The 17,931-nt window shown below is 36.4% G+C and overlaps 1 protein-coding gene across 1 annotated transcript in view; it reads left to right on the top strand.

The window, feature by feature from the left end:
- Positions 1–17,869, top strand: part of LOC145984160 (leukocyte elastase inhibitor-like) — a 191,035-nt gene extending 173,166 nt beyond the window's left edge. Inside the window, exons 3-5 of the mRNA XM_083117647.1 lie at positions 2,239–2,443; positions 8,699–8,865; positions 15,533–17,869. Of these exons, the coding sequence (XP_082973773.1) occupies positions 2,239–2,443; positions 8,699–8,865; positions 15,533–15,725 (565 nt within the window). The 3' untranslated portion in view covers positions 15,726–17,869. The remainder of the gene's footprint in view (positions 1–2,238; positions 2,444–8,698; positions 8,866–15,532) is intronic.
- Positions 17,870–17,931: the final 62 nt, after the last annotated feature.

Genomic DNA, 17,931 nt, shown 5'->3' on the forward strand with positions numbered 1-17,931 from the left:
TGGGGAATGAACTTTTATCTCTGGTTCTTATTTTTAGTGTACTCAAATTTGGTATTCATCTCATCTTTACCCACATGGCGCCTATATATAAACACTGTTAAAAAGAAAGTATGTTCTTACTTCAAGATTCATTTATACAAGGCAGACATCCCATCCCACTCAATCTCATCTCTCCAACCCCCAATTCTGTGTGTCTGAGGTCGCAGGATGTGTAGGTTAGAAACGACAGGCAGAAACGAGAATATAATATGTTATTGTCATCAATATAATTTTCCGCTACCCAAATTAAAGTTTGCTATAAAATCAACCTGCTGTTTTAAACCACAGAACATACGTATAAAGGAAAAGTCTTCGGCAAAATAAAAGGTACATATATATTCGATCCGAAAATGACTGATTGAGGCGTTAATTTGTGACAAAATTCGTCAAATTTGATTCATGTAGTGTAGTGAAATGATACGTTGAGAGCTTCCAGACTAAAGTGACGAGAAACAAGCGACATTTGTCACTTGGAAACGAACCTTCAAAAAGAAATGCAACTTCTCGTACCGGATTGGCACGACAAACTTCGCTTGTCGCTTGCATGGCACTTCGACTGGGCCGTTTTCTCAATAGTGGGTTTGTTGGTCGCAGTTTGCACGTTGGAGAGAAAGTGACAATTCAGATGTGTGCAATTTGTGATCGTGTCGTTTATCGCTTCCGAGTGAAATTCTCGTGTTACGTATCACTTGTCGCTTCGGTCTGAAATCTCCCGTAGTGTTATTAAAGTTTAGACTTTTCTTTCTTTCTTCCTAGCAGCATATTCTATGGAAAAGTTTAAACGCATATTCATGATTCAATCGGTTATGAATTGTAAACTTGTCTAACATATATTTACCTACACTGATTTTGCTTCCGGTTACATTAAGGTATGGCCGGAGCAATTACAAGTTATTTCCTTCGGATCTCTTTTCGTTATATTAAACTAATTTTTGAGTGTGTTTAATCATGTATGTGACTTACCATAACATTAAATTAGTCTAGCAGATATTAAATAACTACCCTCAACTCTGTTATTCTTGAACGTTTTAAACTTCCCGAATACTAGTTTTTAGAACTTGAAGTTCTGTGTTCCCTTAAATTATGTTTCAGTCTCTTCAAATTATCGTTCAATCAGTCGAAAATTTACTACTTTATCTTCGTCAACTTTATCTTTGGTTGCAGTCTCATTCTAAACAAATTTACACCTTTACATAAATCTCTGTTGTCATTGAATATGCTTTGTAAGTAACTTTCCTTTTCCTTACCTCTGAAAGAGTAGGTATCTGCGTGATTTATTCCTAGATGTTGCATTCTTCTTTGACATTATGGCCCTTGTAGCATAGCCTTAGCCTTCTCAACAATGCCGGTCCATTATTGTCTATCTTGTGCTTTTTGTCTCCATCTTCTAATACCCAGTGTTCTGATGTCTCTCTCCACATCATCTATCCATCGTATTATTGGTCGCACTCTTCTTCGTCTGCCTTCTGGTTTTACAGAGAATACTTTCTTTACCACTCTGTCATCAACCATTCTAATAAGATGTCCTGCCCAGCTCAATCTCCTTGCCTTAATTTCAGCCATAATATCAGGAGATTTATGTAATTTCTTCAATACATGATCATAAAGTATTCTCCATCCTTGACCATCATATTATGGTCCGTATATTTTTCATGGTATTTTCCTTTCCAAAGTCATCAGCATTAATGATGATCTCTCCGTGAGTACCCAGGTTTCCCTTCAATACAGTAATGTTGGTCGGATCATTGTCTTATATACTCCGAGTTTTAAAGCCCTCGATAGTCGTCTATTCCGAAATATACCCACAAAGGCATGAAGACATTTGTTGCCTGCTGAAATCTTTTCTTTGATATCAAGTTCTACGATATTTTGTTGAGTCATTAATGATCCCAGATATTTGAAGGTTTCCACCTCTTCTTAATTTTGGTCACCAATCTTTACTTCTCTCACCCGAGTAGGTTACTTGCCACTCTCATATATTTTGTTTTCATTGCATTCACTTCTAATCCGACTTCGTTAGCTGCTTCTTCAATTGCCAACATAACCTCCTCAACCATGTTACATCTACATTGTATTATTGTGTAGTTGTTATTACTATTATTACATGTGTCCAACCGGTAGAAATTTTTGTCCAATCAAAATAAAAATTACTATATTTACTTAACAAGAAAAATAATAATACATTTTTTATCTTTTCAGATTTGAGATACCAATGATGATAGGAAAGCTGAAGTTACCACTCGGTTATAGTCAAGATTTGGAGTGTCGCGTTTTGGAAATACCGTTCAAAGAAAGAAGAATCAGCATGTTCATTCTCCTCCCAGACGATATGGACCGCGGATTGCGCAGACTAGAGGCCAACATGTCTTCAGACAATGTGAAAGCTTTGTTTTCTACCCTGAAGGTAAGTCTTGATTGCAGCATCCGCAAAAGCCAAGCTATAGAGATACACTAGAGATTGGTCAAGACTGATATGGTAATGAGATTTGCTGTAACGATACTTGCAGCATCTTGGCGTAAGGGAAATGGATGTTGCACTCCAAGGTAAACTTCGTCATAAATATCGTATCTATCTCGAGAAATATTACTTCTTGCTAGCTCATCAGTGATATTAAAATGTTCGTTACTTTGACTTTTATTAGACTGATCAGGTTTCAACGTTGTATTTTTAATGTGCAATGCTTTTCACCCTTCTTTGGCGTGCATTCTTCCCTTTGTTCATGTATTTTATTATGAAACACAATTAGTGGTAAAATGCATTAGAGTTTAGTAAGATAAATTTCAATTAATTAATCCACAGCCAATATGTTTCTAATATTGGTTAACAAAGTGCAGTTAAGCGAAGAAGAACAACATTTCGTTACTTCCAAACAAATGGCTACGTTATATGTTTCAATTTTTGCAAATATAATTTAATATTTTTTGACTAAACACAACACAATGGTTTCCTTCGTTCGATTTTGTTTATAAGACTATGTCTAACTCTACAGGAAAAATCTTGAATCACAATTTCTATGTTGAACATATGTAAGTGTAGGGTAGAACATATTATTTACAACATTCTGTGAATAAAAATGAAACGGATGATGATTGTTGTATCATAAAATTTGAAAGGAATTGAAAACAAGGAAATTGTCAGAGCTACTGTTAATACAAAAAAATAGCATTTTATCTTCTTATGTAACTTTGTGTATCTTTCTTATGTAACTTCAATTTTGATTAACAGTGAAGAGTATCAGACAACATACAATTACCATGACATCGGAAGTAAATTCCTCAAGTGGCTATTGCCTTGTAGTCAAGTTGTCCAGGGTTGCAAATCTAGTGGAGTTTGGTGGTTCTTGACACCAGGGAAAAATATATATGTATATAACCTACTTGTCACAGTTAATGTCGTGTAGATAGGATGACAGTTTTTCAGTTCCCATTGATCTGCATTCTTCCAGGATATTTTGCCTTCTACTTTATACAGTGAATAAGATTCCATAGAGATCGCAGATGTCAAATCACAAATATCAATTTTGCAATGAAAATTAAGATTATACACAACGTACTGGCTGCGAGTTTTGAAGCAGACTCATTTTAGCAACAACACGAGAGAACCTCAGACTTTAAGAAGTGATCTCTTTACACATATATCAGAAACCATTCGAGCTATCAATACGAAATTTTGTGAGTTGAAGAAACTGTGAATTTTCTACGCGTTGCAATATCTATCTTCTCTGTGAGTCTTACTTTTGCCATTTCTCTTCAACAATCGGAACCAATCGATACTTCTCGATTTCTCAGAAACTACTAAAGATGGAAACATCAGATTCAGTGAAACATCTATACCTAATACAACGTAAATTTAATACCAAATACAGTACAAATACAATTTAACATAATGTAAAGGAACTCGATGTAAATGCTTGTCTGTTCATGAGAGTCAAACAATTGAAAGTCAACAACTTATGTATGTTTAACCTTCGATATTTCAGAATTAAATAAAGATGTAAGCATGTGATTTGGTGTACCAAATTATAGGCCTATATCAAATATCAAGTTGATTCTACAAAATTGTCTTCATTGGTCTGTCAATTTACTGTTCATACAAAGAATAGAACAATTCAATATCTATTTATTGCTATCTGGGAAATTAAGACATTCAAATCATAACTGAATAATACATAAACTCTGAATTCACAACTACTTATAAAATATTATATGCTATAAACGTGCTATATACTTGCAGCACTGTGTTAAAATTTAATGTCACGCTATTTTTTATTTGTGCCATTAAAATATTTAATTTCCTTAACTGAAATGGAGCTTACTTCATTTACAGTCTCGTGGTGATATGGCATTAATATGACAGTAAAGGCTGTGGTCGTTTTTCCTTCTCTACTTCGTCTCAGATTCAATACTTAAATTAAATGTGTGGTGTTTGGTACATTTCCTGTGATACAAGCTACTTAGGTTTCATGTTTGTTTTTTTTTTGTTTGTTTTTTTTGTTAAAGGGAAATTAACATTTCCCATGAAAGATGCATTTTAACAAAATGACAACATGGCAGAATAGAACACTGTATTATTAATTACGTAGATGTCGTTCAAAAACCTACGTTTGTTTCAAGTGCTTGAAGACATACAAAGTCCCGTACAGATGTTTTTTTCGTCTCTTCTGTTGTTTATATTATATGTAGACTGAAAATAAAAACCGGGCTAAGAGCCACAACAATCGATTTCCATTTTATTGCTAAAATATGGGCTATGGGCCTATGCCAGTGCGGTAAAAACCGGGCTATGTGATATGCAGTCTGCAAGTAGTTCAAACTTTAGCCATAAGAATGCGCCTTGGTCTAAGTGCCACCTGCTGTGTATCAAAATACGGGCTATGTGCCAAGCGACATGTGACTGGTTTTGTGGTCACTTGTACGTCTTGGAGGTTATTGTGTGCTGCGTTTCCTCCAAAACAAGCCCCGTCTAATGAGGTAAGCCTAGAACGGTAATGTTAACCTTGTAGGATATCTTCCAAGACAATGTTTTTCTTGTTTTTCTCAGAACTTAGATTTTGGCACTTAGCTCGGTTTTTGTTTTCAGTCTACATATTCTCATGCCTGGGATGATTTACTAACCACCTTGCGTTAACCACAAATTATCTCCAACCTTTCTTATTCCATGGTAATTGCCTACTCTCTGGTTGTATTGAGATGTTTTGTCGGGAGAAATTATTGTCACTTTGGCCGAGATTAAAGATCAGTATATTACATAACATTTATTTCTGCAGTCACGTATTACATTTGTTTACAGTTTTCTTCCGTGTACCTTTCAGAATAATAACATTCGGAAATTACTAGCGATAACAGCTTACAATCAGTTTGCCTATGTTTTGTAATAAATAGTTTCAGAATGTATCACATTTTGAACCAAAATCAATAGCTAGATGGTATTTCTCTCAGTCATTACTCCTTAACCTTCACCTGCTTACTAAAAGATTCGCGTTTTTATCTTCCTTTATTTTTTGGAAGAGCAGATCTACATATCTGGAACTCGCCAGAAATAATTTGCAAAAAAATTTGCCAGTGTTGAATTTAACACAATTTAAAGCTTACAAAGAAATATGCCTACAAATTTGAATGAGATGTTTGTTCCTGAGACATTTTAATTCTACCTGAAATTTCGTGTACATATGTACATATTTTGCAAAAGTAACTGTAGAACAGTTACATAACAGTGCATGACGTATGCTATAGTATCAAACTTCTTTCTTGCCTCTAGTGACTACACTTCTTGCATTCTGCAATATACCAAGATTTTAAACGGATATAATTAAAAGGAAACCTTTTACAAGGTAACCAAAACAGTTCTTGCCGTTCTAGAGCAGTGATAAACAAAGAGCAATACAGTGGACGGTACGTACCTTTAGGTTTCGAAGTAATCTCCATCAGCATCCAACACCTTTTGCCAACGTTCCTGCAGCTGCACAATGCCCTGGTGATAAAACTCGGCGGGCTTGGATGCAAAGAAGTTCGTGAGTGCGTTCCGCAGGTCTCCCTCATTTGCGAAGGATCTCCCACGGAGGTGGTTGTCGAGGGTATGAAACAGGTGGTAATCTGTTGGTGCAAGGTCCGGTGAATATGGTGGATGGCACAGTGTCTCCCAGCCAAGTTGTTGAAAGGTCTCCCGGGTCCTCTTTGCCACATGTGGCTTGGCATTGTCGTGCAGGAACAACACACCCTTGCGATTCACCAATGGCGGCTCCTTCTGCCGCAATGCACGGTGCACCCTTTGCAACTGCTGAGTAGAGGTCAGCAGTGATGGTCTGACCAGGTGGAAGGAGCTCGTAATGCACCACTGCCGACAATTCTACCATTCAGAGAGCATAATTTTTCGTGGGTGCAGAGGTGGTCTTGAGGTGTGAGGAACAGGGTCACGTGGCGACAACCAATGTCTGGTACGCTTGGGAGTGTTATAGAGGACCCACTTTTCGTCACCAGAGAGCAAGCGATGAAATATGGGTGTGTTCAAGTGCCGAGTGAGCAAGGTCAAACAGGCTGTCACTCGTTGTTCCTTGTGGGCTGCCAACAATGTGTGGGGTATCCACTTGCTTAACTTGTATGACTTCCCTATCCCATGCAGGTGCAGTCTGGCTGTTTCAGCGGAAACATGGAACCTATCTGCAAGTTCATCACACGTTAGACCACTGTCCTCCTCGATGGCTGCTTTCAGGGCCTCGTCATCCAATACATGTGGTCGTCCACTGCGAGGTTCATCTGAAAGGTTCACATCTCCCGAACAGAATTTCTGGAACCAATGCCTGGCAGTGCGTTCGTTCACGGCATTCTCCCCAAATGCCTGGCAAATGTGGCGACTTGATGCGGCAGCTGACAAGCCCACTTTAAAGTCATACAACAAACACACGCGAACAAGCTGCTTCGATACCTCCATTTCTCTTAGACAATGGACGAGCTATGACTGCCGTGTGTGAGCATCGTGCCTGTATTACTGACAGTCGATGGTCAGACTAACTCCCGAATGCTTGGCAGGCACGTGCGTCATTTCGTTTCCTCTCTCTGAGCGCATGATTAATGGGACGTCAAAAACGGTAAGAACTTTTTTGGTTACCTTGTATAATTCATAATTTTGTCACTTTTACGTCTTTAGAACCGTTATGATTAATGGCTTTGGTAATAATGTCCATCAAGATAGCGCCCATGTCTTACCCACGATTCGATCCCAAATCTACTGGTTGGGGCCTCCCCCATGGCGCAGTGGTAGCGTCATTGCCTTGTAATCAAGGGGTCCCGGGTTCGATACCCGGTGGAGGCACAAGTGGTTCGGATCCCACTTTAAACTGTAGGTCCAGTCCCGATTAGCCTTACTGTGCATAAAGTGGACTTAAAACACCAACTCAAACCAAACCAAATCTACTGGTACGTTTTTCTTGTTAGTGTGCATTAAACGTAAGCAAATTGCAAAACAGTGAAAGCCGATTGAATACTTACTAGAACTTCGCACCATGCTTTATAATATCTTAAAAGATGGTCAAGAGCGATTACATCCTTCAATTTCATTTGGAAAACCCCATGACAATGGCACAAAGATAAATATCTCCAAGCAAATATGTAAATGAATATTGTACTTTTAGAGAATCTGTAAGTATGGCTATATCTTGTTCCATTTCAAATTCACGTACCTATGCTTTTAAAAATGGCTTGTGAGCATGGACGCCCGAAAAGGGGAGCAAGGGGCACGACCCCCTCTGGAAAATGAAATCACCGTAAAGTAATGAATTACACACATAATTTCATTTCAGTTACAGTAATTTACAGGCAGTGTATTGCAGAAACATGGTAACTTCAAAGTGAAGGAGCGTTTTTTGAGAGAGCAACATTATTATGGGAGAAAATGTCTCGTTTGCTCCCCCTTCCGTAAAAAAAATTACCATGCTTGCTTCTCCCTAGAAAAAATCCTGTGGACATCCATACTTGTCATCATGCACCAGATATTGTGACAGAAAAAGTGTTTGGTATCTGATAACATAATAGCCTAACATGATCTATGTATGATTAATGCATATTAAAATGTCAAACACAATGGACATAGATGTTCGAAAAGTGTATGCAAGAAAAATCTATTGAAGTAATGTTCTTATGTAGTTGAATTTATATATTTATTTGAAGTTAGTAAAATATTTATGTTGATAGAAATGTAGAAAGTAAGCGTTGCTTCAATAATAAATTGTGTTTTAGTCATACACGTATATATCAACAACAAAATATGTAGAATGAAACTCAATTAGCCAATATTTCAAGTGTTTATAATGACAAAAGTAAGTAAAATTAAGGAAATATTTAAATTGTAAGTTGGAGTTGTCCTGACATAACTGTTGAAGGGTTCTCCCAGGTCATGGTCTATGAAATTCCTATAAAATTCCCAACTTTCACGACTAAGGTCAAAACTCATCTCATCATTAAGCGAACTATTTGATTTGAATTCAAGAGAGACATCAATGATTACAAGTTTTACATTACACCATACTACACAAACGTATGGGTACATATATACCTGTATACTACATAAGTTACTTGCATTTCTGTACTAACATCACACCAAGTTATTTAAGAAGAATAAACTTGTAAATCACTCCACACTTTGAGTTTCTTTGTTTCTTTCTAGGATGAGATGGTAAATATCCGTTTGCCAAGATTCAGAGTTTCCGGTAGTGCAGATCTGATAGACGCCTTAGTCAATATGGGCGTGACAGACATCTTCTCTGCAGCACATGCGGATTTCTCAGGAATGTCTGAAGAGCGGGGATTATATGTCAGCGGTATAGCTCACAAGTAAGTACTATTGTTTAGTCATTCTTGTTACCTTGAGTGTTAAACGAAGCCTGTAAATCATAGTCAAACACACACACACACTCTTTTCTATAAATTATTTCATAGTCTAATATTTAAATGAATATGTATTTCCCATTGTTCGTTGTTTGTTAGCTTGCTGTTAATTGCAATTGCTTTACATTTAACAATTTTTTTTTTAAAAAAAAGAATAATACGTGAATTGCATAGAAACTAATAAGTGCAGGTTGAAGTTACGAATCTACAATTCAATATCTGGAATCTTTGGGTACAGATACGTATATTTCGATTTTTAGGTACATTCGCAAATAAAACTCGTACTACCGTATTTTGTAATTATGCAACAGTTATGCTATGCATAACCTGGTGAACATAAACATTATATCACAGCGGTCTCTGTGTCAGATTCAGGTAGGCGATAAAATGAAAATGAAACTGTGAATAAATATTTTGGTTTCTTTAAATCACAACAATGTTTGACGGCCGTGTTTCCAGTCTTTTGGTATTCGGAAATATGAATATCAAATTTCGGACCTGTATTTTATTTTTTTCTAACGTACTAAGATGTAATCAACATTATTGATACAACTATAAACGTGCGCAAATTATTTACCCTAGTATACAGTTTACAGATTCAACTAAAAAGAATATTGCAACCGGGTACAAGATTATTCACTCGGCTAACAGCTAACACCTAACATAAATCTGGACAAGACTAGTCGCTAGTAGCAGATTGAAAAGTTTCGTTGTGTAAATTCAATTGTTGCTCAGAGGACCAACTGTAGAATGCAATGCAGTTTTCTAAAGTAAAATTACGAAATCGCACATGTGACATATGGGTGATGGTGATCAGAGGCAATGGAAGGTATTTCGGTAGGGAGGAACAAGTTTAGTGACGGTTTACATTTAGGTATAAATATATATGGGAGTGGCTGCCTGGGTGTACTCATATATATTTCTCCCCGCCTCCACATATAAAATTACACCACATAGATGGAAGAACATTATAAAAATCCTGACACTTCGACGCGATATGGCCGATATGAAATTTTTCTATAAAATGGATCTGAATTTCTGCTTACAGAATTCAACTTCAGAGTTCCCCATCGATCGACCCGAAACACTGAATTGTTCCACAACTCTACAGATAGGCTTTCCCTTATACAGCGCGCTCTATTCCACAGGCTACCCCAGTTCTACAATAAACTACCCACAAACATAGACATTTTTGCCCCTGAAAGCATTTTCCGATCTTCCCTAAAAATGAATATGTAAATCTTTGTTTGTTTCCTTGTTTATGTCTTATGTTTATATTCAACCTTTCTTGTTTTTACCTAAAACCATCTTGACTTGTTCTTGTTATTTGTTAGAGTTTTCAGTGTAAAATGGCCCAAAACTTCTGGTTTAAATCCAGTAAAATGAATAGCAACAAAATGGTGATGTTATCTTCTTCCTAAAATCTATTGTCCTTCTTGTATTACTCAACTGGAAATGTAAATTTGATATAGGACCTAAGCAAGTAACAAGTTCAGGGCATATGCGAAGTCTAGTGTAACGGAGTAGAAACTTGCAACTTTCTTTTCCATTTCAAATCTTTTTAACAGATCCTTAGCAAAGTACGTTTCTACAAGACTTCTTCTTTGTATTTTCGGGGAAATGCATACTCTTTGAGTTTATTCCATACATTTTATTCTTTCAAAAAAAGGGACAATCTCTTGAGATTCAACTTAAAAATTCAGGAAAAATATCTAGCAAGATGTAAATGTTTATTTTAATACGGAAACTGTCCATAATTTTGTAAATCTTACAATACTGGGATCCAAACCACTTGTGCCTCCACCGGGTTAAAGACTGTTGTTTTGTGTTTTGAATATTGGCATATCCATGAGGAATGGAACCAGCGTTGCCAACCCCTCAGCTACGAAAAGTGCTGTTCGAACTGTGAAATTATGCTAGAATGCCACCCAATTGTGCTAGGGCACTATTATTATTATTATTATTATTATTACTATTATTATTAACAATATACTTTATTACTATTTTCAGATGTTATATTTTATCCCACCCTATGATCTATTTATTTTAAGTCGCTTTTTTGCCTTAGGGTCTCTGGGAGTAAGTACGACAATGAGGGTGAATGAAGAACTGATGAAATGGGATGGATAAAACATAATTACATGTCCATACCTTACCAAGGGTCGAACTAGGGCATGTGGCTCAGTAAATTTGTAAAAATACTTCACATATTTTTTCTAGCATATAATGAGAGGAAAGATGACATGACAAAGTTAAGCGTCGTTACTGCCGGGGGTGGAGGGCGGGGGAGTTTGGTGTATAATTCACAAATATCTTTCATATACTACTGCATTTTTTTACGTGATATGGAAGGACGTATTAACCCATTTCCACCTTCAACACCATGCTAGAGACACACTTTTGTGCTAGTTCCTTGCAACTTTCAAATGCTCATACAATGCATTTATATGTAAACTAATAATTTTTCCAAATAAAAAAAAAGGAAAGGAAAAAAGGTACTCGCCAAACGAAAAAATAAAAACTGCCTCTTTCCCACTCGTTTCTATATTTCTGAGCATACGATTCCCATTTCTGTTTAAATGCACACGGTCCTTTTTTTTTCTCTTCGGGAGTTTTACAGTTACTTCTTTTGCTACTAGTAGATACTCATTTTTTGAAATTGTTCCAAATATATTTTATATTAAAAAAATTAAAAATCAGGAAAAACACTCGCAGATAAACTCAAACACACGCTCAACAATACACTGAAAGACGCACGCACGAAGAATTAAAACCATACACAGGACAGGAACAACGCTTTTTTCGCCGTGGGAGACGACTTCCGAAATGCTAAGATGTTGAGTCGACTGAACTGAACCGAACACAAGCTGAAGACAAAGATGGTCAAAATTTGCCGACAAAGTAGGGCGTCACATGAGCTTTATTTGTCAATCCCACTTTCTACTAAACATTCCTCGCGAAAATACAGGCACCGCAAATGGCTGACACTTTGTGTCGGTGCTGGGAAAGGACAAACTTTTGAGGGTGGCCCCAACTCTCCTCTTCGATTTTATGGCAGGAAGATGCGGAAGAGGTGAAAGGCGTTGGTCGTTGGTTGAGGACGGAATCCCTGGGCCGGTTTACTCTCTTTTGTTGGAGATGTGCAGTTACTTTTATTTTTACTTCTTCAGAGAACTTTCCTTTGAGTTCAATATCTAACGATGGTTGCAGATTATGCTAGATTTGGCTGATATGCCAAACACAGGGTGCTAGGTGCCAAAGATGGTTAAATTATGCTAGGTTTAGCACCATTATGCTAGGGTTGGCATCGCTGAATGGAACTCTGGAGATGTAAAAAAAACTATAGCAATTTTTTAAATTTACACATCACTGAACAGTGAAAACAATGAACTTTAAAGAAATAATAGTTACAATGGCATCTTGTTTGTATTTTTACTATATAATGACCTGAAATTTAACATGTTCTCTATTTCTTGTATTCACTTAAAATGTATGACTCAGTATTTAATGAATCTTTGGATGAGTTTACAGTAAACCTCGGTATAATTTATATCTCTTAGAAAATATAAATTTTGATAGAAACAATAATATTATACCTATTTGCTAAAAATTAGTTCAATTATAATACACCCCAAAAATATATCAACTCGTCGGTCAAAAGAGTAACAAAAACAGTTTAAGAAAATCATGTATACAAATAGATGTGTCAAGTTGGTCTTCTCAAAACCATTAGAAAGTATCCTTAGATACCTTTTAATTCGCTTGCCCAAGAACACAGCTATACGAAAATGAAAAGTGTCACCAGAGAAAGACAGGAATAATATCACAAGCATATATATTTTCTTTAAATAATTATTTTTGATCTAATTTTTCAAGAGAAAAGTTTGTTAATATTTTATTGCTTACTTGACAGTTTAAGAACATTTTTTTATTGTAGTTGGTGACAATGTTTAGACCTCGGTAACTTCTAAAGTATGCAACACTCATTTACGTTTCTGATGCCATTTGGTTTTGTTTCAATTATAGACTTGAAATGTGCAAATGAAACTATTCACATTCGATTTGTAGAAAAAATCGAACCCTTTCTGAGGTGACAACACTCTTGGCCATATGACCACAATATATATTTTATTGTTTTATCCTTTCACGTAGTTACATTCTTACAATAGCAGAACAATGCTTTTAAAAATACATCAGACTAAAACGTAGTATAAATGGAACTAGACAAAATGTCACAAGAATAACGCACAGTTATATATTACAAAGCTTCTAAAAGTCTCTGAATTTGGTTTTAGCTGCTTCAAATTCTATCATTGTGTGTATAAGAAGAATTGGTGTTGCTTATGTAAAAATATCAATAAAATATGACTAAAATTCACAGGATTTAACATTTTCATTTTGTCTTCAGGTTAAGAGAGTGTTTGTGGTCACAAGCATAAAGCTTTATGAATATTTTTTTTTAACATGAAGTCTTGATCTTATAGAAAAAATTCTGATGAATAAGAATATACGGAATTTATCCAAGACCTATGGTATTCAAGTGGTAAATTTTATGACAACAGTGCCTCTGGTGATCACAAGAATAACGATGGGCATGCCAATATATTTCAATAATAATTTGGCGACATTTTCTCTTTCATTGAACAAACAAAACAAATGCTTACAATATGAGGGAGAATCTTGTTTCTTCTCTACGTTTGATATTTTAAACCTTTGTAAATGTGCAATTACAACTGATATTGCAATGCTCGTCAATGTCTATTCACATGTCGATTTCGATCCATTTTGATCAAGGGTTTTCATATAACCCACGGTGAGGACTCAAATTTCAGTAAAGTGAAAGATACAGACCAGATTATCTTGGTTTCATAAAGAATCTTGAATGCAGTAAACTTCTAATATTTTATTGTTCTATTTTTTGCCCCATTGATATTATAGGTACTGGACTGATATTGTCCTCTAAAGTAAATTGAACAAGGCAATAATAAGATAACTTCCTAGGGATCAAAAACGTAGATCATTCTTATAGAAAATGGTCACCATGCATAAGCGGTTGACTCAGGATCTCGGCACAGAGAGAATGGTGAAAGAGTATACAAAATATAGATTCCCAATTTCTGATTTGTGTCGATGGTGCATGTCATAGTGTAGTTCCACAGTAAATGCAACTACAAATACTTATTCTCTAAGTTTCATAAAAGCGTTCCGAGAAAAAAATGTCACAGGTTAAAATCATTACACACAAATGGTATTTGAAAAATTTCCAGGGGGTGGAGGGAGATTTCATTACCTTCTTTATAAGCATTAGGATATTATATATAAAATCCAACCAAGTGCTAAAAATTTGCAAACTGAATGAAGGGAAGGGAATCCCCACCCCCGTTCTGTTTGCACATGTGTAAATTAAATTCATATCCTCACGGAAACCTGATAGACCTCCAAATATAATTAACTCCCCAAGAGCTGTACATTTTAAACCTATATTTTACAATTCTGTAACCCAACAGCCTTAAGGGTCAGCTCTGCAAAGTAGATTTTTGCTGGGTGATGCGTGGCCAATGTGTGTCCCATCACCTTTGACATCTGGTTTCTTATATTGGGCTGCGTAATTAGGTCCACATAATACCAAGTGGTAGAGATCATTTTAAAAGGATACTGACAAAGGACGTTGTAAAAGGGGCACGTTTACGCCACATCACACCTCTTGACAAAGGTTTGTTTGATCCAGCGCTTAGCGTGTTCATTTTAAACTCGGTCCTGACAGACGCCTAGGTAATGGGTACTGTTCGAAACAAGTAAAGGAAATATAAGAGACCCGAGTAAAGTTGGTCTAAAAGATGTAATTTGTGGTCTAAAATCTTGCAATTACAATTTGCTTAACATAGCATTTGGTGGCCCCAAGTTGGTAATTTATGTCATTTCTTTACATTTTTCCTCACTGTGAAAATTCGACAAATAGTACTCTCCAGTGAGCGGTGCCCGGCTTACACAGTCAGTAAAAAGACATTAGACGAAGCTCCTCACGTTAAAGAGCTCCGCACTACACGAACATGTAAGATAAATATATTTAATTACACTGTTTAAGAAAAGCCACAAACTGAACCTCGATCGTGCAAAACAAAGAAATTTGAATTTGCAATTTAAAATATTAGTGTATAGTTTTTGGCGAGAACGATCCTAGGTTTGGTCCTTGTAGAGAAATCCAAAAACTGATGTAAAATTAAAGGGAAATTCGTAGAGCAATAAAGCAGGCCTGTTAGATATTTTCATACCTGTAGGTAATGAAATATTTATTTACTGTTTCTTGTTGCAGAAATTCAATTACAAAACACTTGCACTCACAAGAGGACTGTATACAGTGTGCAGCATTAGTTCTCCTGCAATGCACCGTCCCCACGAAGACATGCAAGAAGTGTTGATGCAGGACCCCACACATTCTCAATTTGGGCCAAAGTGAAGCTGAATTATCAGCATTATGCTCCAGTAGCCTTACTCCCGAGATTTGCCTAGGATAGTGGGAATAATTTGGGAATGGTTCTATTTGTAAATTCAAAGATTATGTCTTTCAAATATTCAATGGTTAGATATTGACTTTATGATTTTGTTTTTCCAGAACTGTTCTTGAGATTCGGGAAGATGGAGCCGAAGCTGCCACAGCTACTTCTACTGGCTTGGAAAGAATAGGAACCTTTGGAGACAAATATTTCGAGGTTGATCATCCTTTCATATTCTTCATCTGGGACTACCGAAGTGGTATAGTGCTTTTTATGGGTCGAGTGGCTGACCCTGTGCCTCTATTAGTGTAAAAAAAATGTTGGTAGATACATTGATTGTTCAAGACTTGGAATATCAACAATTGTGACAAAGACCGTGATCTTGTCAGTATTTTTTAGATCATTCGGAGAACACGTGACGTTGGTGTCAATGGTCAAAGAGGAAATGGTGTGACCTCGTCTCCCAGTGTGTGTGCCAAATTTGAGTATATATAAATAGAGAATATATATACGTTTCTTTTTCCTTGACTGCTTTTTTTCATGCCACAGACAGCTTGAGCAAGAGTCTTTTAGAAGGGTTGGCTCACCGATGAACGAAAACGTGGTTTGATAACGGTGTTGGATGGGTTTCGTTGCATCATCTTCCTTTTCTCTGATTTCCGGTAGGAGTTTGAGTTTCTTCTTCTTCTTCCCTCCTAATGCAAGTACGTGTCGCTTACAAAGAAGGCACATGCACATTGTTAGTCCGAACAATCGGAAGTCGTGTGCCACGCACACGCTTGCTTGATGAGACGTCACGTTCCAGCACAGATGAAGCGGATGTGATTCATTGGTGATGCCCCATGTGCGTCATTACGTTCTTATGGCGTCAGTCACGCGCGACTGCTTTTTTGTGTTTAATAAGCAGTGTGAACTTCTCGTCTTTAGACAGTCCACTTAGACGACGTTTAGAAAGGGGTGTGCCATGGAGAAACTACGTACTCGTTCTTGCTAACATGTATGCACGTAGGACACAGAAGACGAAGGTCAAGGTCATGGAAGATACTCTCATGCATAGTGGGCGAGACAAACCCTTATGTTACCTAGTGCATGGTGCGACCTTAATTCCTAAGGTACCGAACTCTTCTTTCCGCCCAGTGGAAATAGATCCGTTTACGTTGCAGGAAATACACCTACCAGATTGATTTGCTTATGGATTTTGTGTGTTGGAAGTACTAAAGTTTCATTATATTTCTCGTATGCCATCAGAACAAGTGCTTAAATTGACAACTTTCACAAATACCTTGCCTAAAAAAAGAAGTAAGCAAACTATTTTTAACTAGAGCCATCGATAAGGTCTCACTCCTTGAATCATATTTTCTCTGTTGGTTCATATTGGACAGGTTTGAGCTTTTGGACAAAGCCAAAATTTAAAGCATGTGATGTTCGTGAAGCATATCCTCGGAAAATCTGCTGTTGTGAATGTGAATGAGGATTATATGTAAGTGGTGTTCAGGTGCTTCTTATTTATTTATTTGCGACTCTTATGAAGGAACTGCTTTCATGTTGTCTTTCACGTAATGAATTGTGTCATTTTTACAGATTTTTCGATAACAAGATGAGTAGTTTAGTAGAGCTGATTGATTGCAAATATCATCTTCCAAATTTTGTACATGCATATCATTGCTTATGGTGTCTGCCTTGTAGTGATAATAAAGAAAACTCACATGCTAGATTTTTGTGATGTTTGTTTTAGCTCTTGCAAATAGAGCATTGTTGTAAGACTTTTGTATATAATGATAGATTGTATACAGTGTGTTTTCAGTGTAGTAACAAACACTTTACAGAAACTTTGAAAATGCAAAATGCTTAAACCGAACTGTACTTACTCCAGTTACTTTTAAAACCATATCATGTGAACAGAGTGTATTTACTTAGTTTAAGAGTACCATATAGCCAGTAAATTAACACAGAATATTAACTACAGATGCCAGAAATATTATTTATCATGAATAAATTAGTAAAAAATAAAATATCTTAAATTATATCATGCTTTCTCGCACGCTTTAGATAGTACTTTAAATTGCAACGTATTCCAGATGACTGTTTTGTCCATTACTGCTGGTTGCTACAATGAATCGTAAAAAGGCTTTAATGGTTGTGAAATGAGAAATGTTACTTATGTAGAATGTGTGTTTAGTATTCAATGAAATGCAGTATTGTCTAAATATGGCTATGTAAAATACAAGTTGTAATACGTATGTAGTTGTCAATTGAATGTATGTTTCAGTCCAACTCAATAAAAAAAAATAGGGCAAAATTGTTTCATGGCATTATTAACGTTTCTCTCTAACAGTACCATTCAAAGTTGTATTTATGAAGTTCACCGGTGTGGAAGGAAACATGTGGACAACTTGGTAGGGACTACCATTCCAGTTGAAATACTTTGTATCATTACATCTGGAACCGAAATTACGACTAGGGCAAATCACACATGCAGCTTGTCTCCTTATTAGTACAAGCAATTAACAGATTCGTT

This window comes from Lepisma saccharinum, chromosome 2 (assembly GCF_977018435.1).
Source record: "Lepisma saccharinum chromosome 2, izLepSacc3.1, whole genome shotgun sequence".
NCBI classification, from domain to species: Eukaryota; Metazoa; Arthropoda; class Insecta; order Zygentoma; family Lepismatidae; genus Lepisma; species Lepisma saccharinum.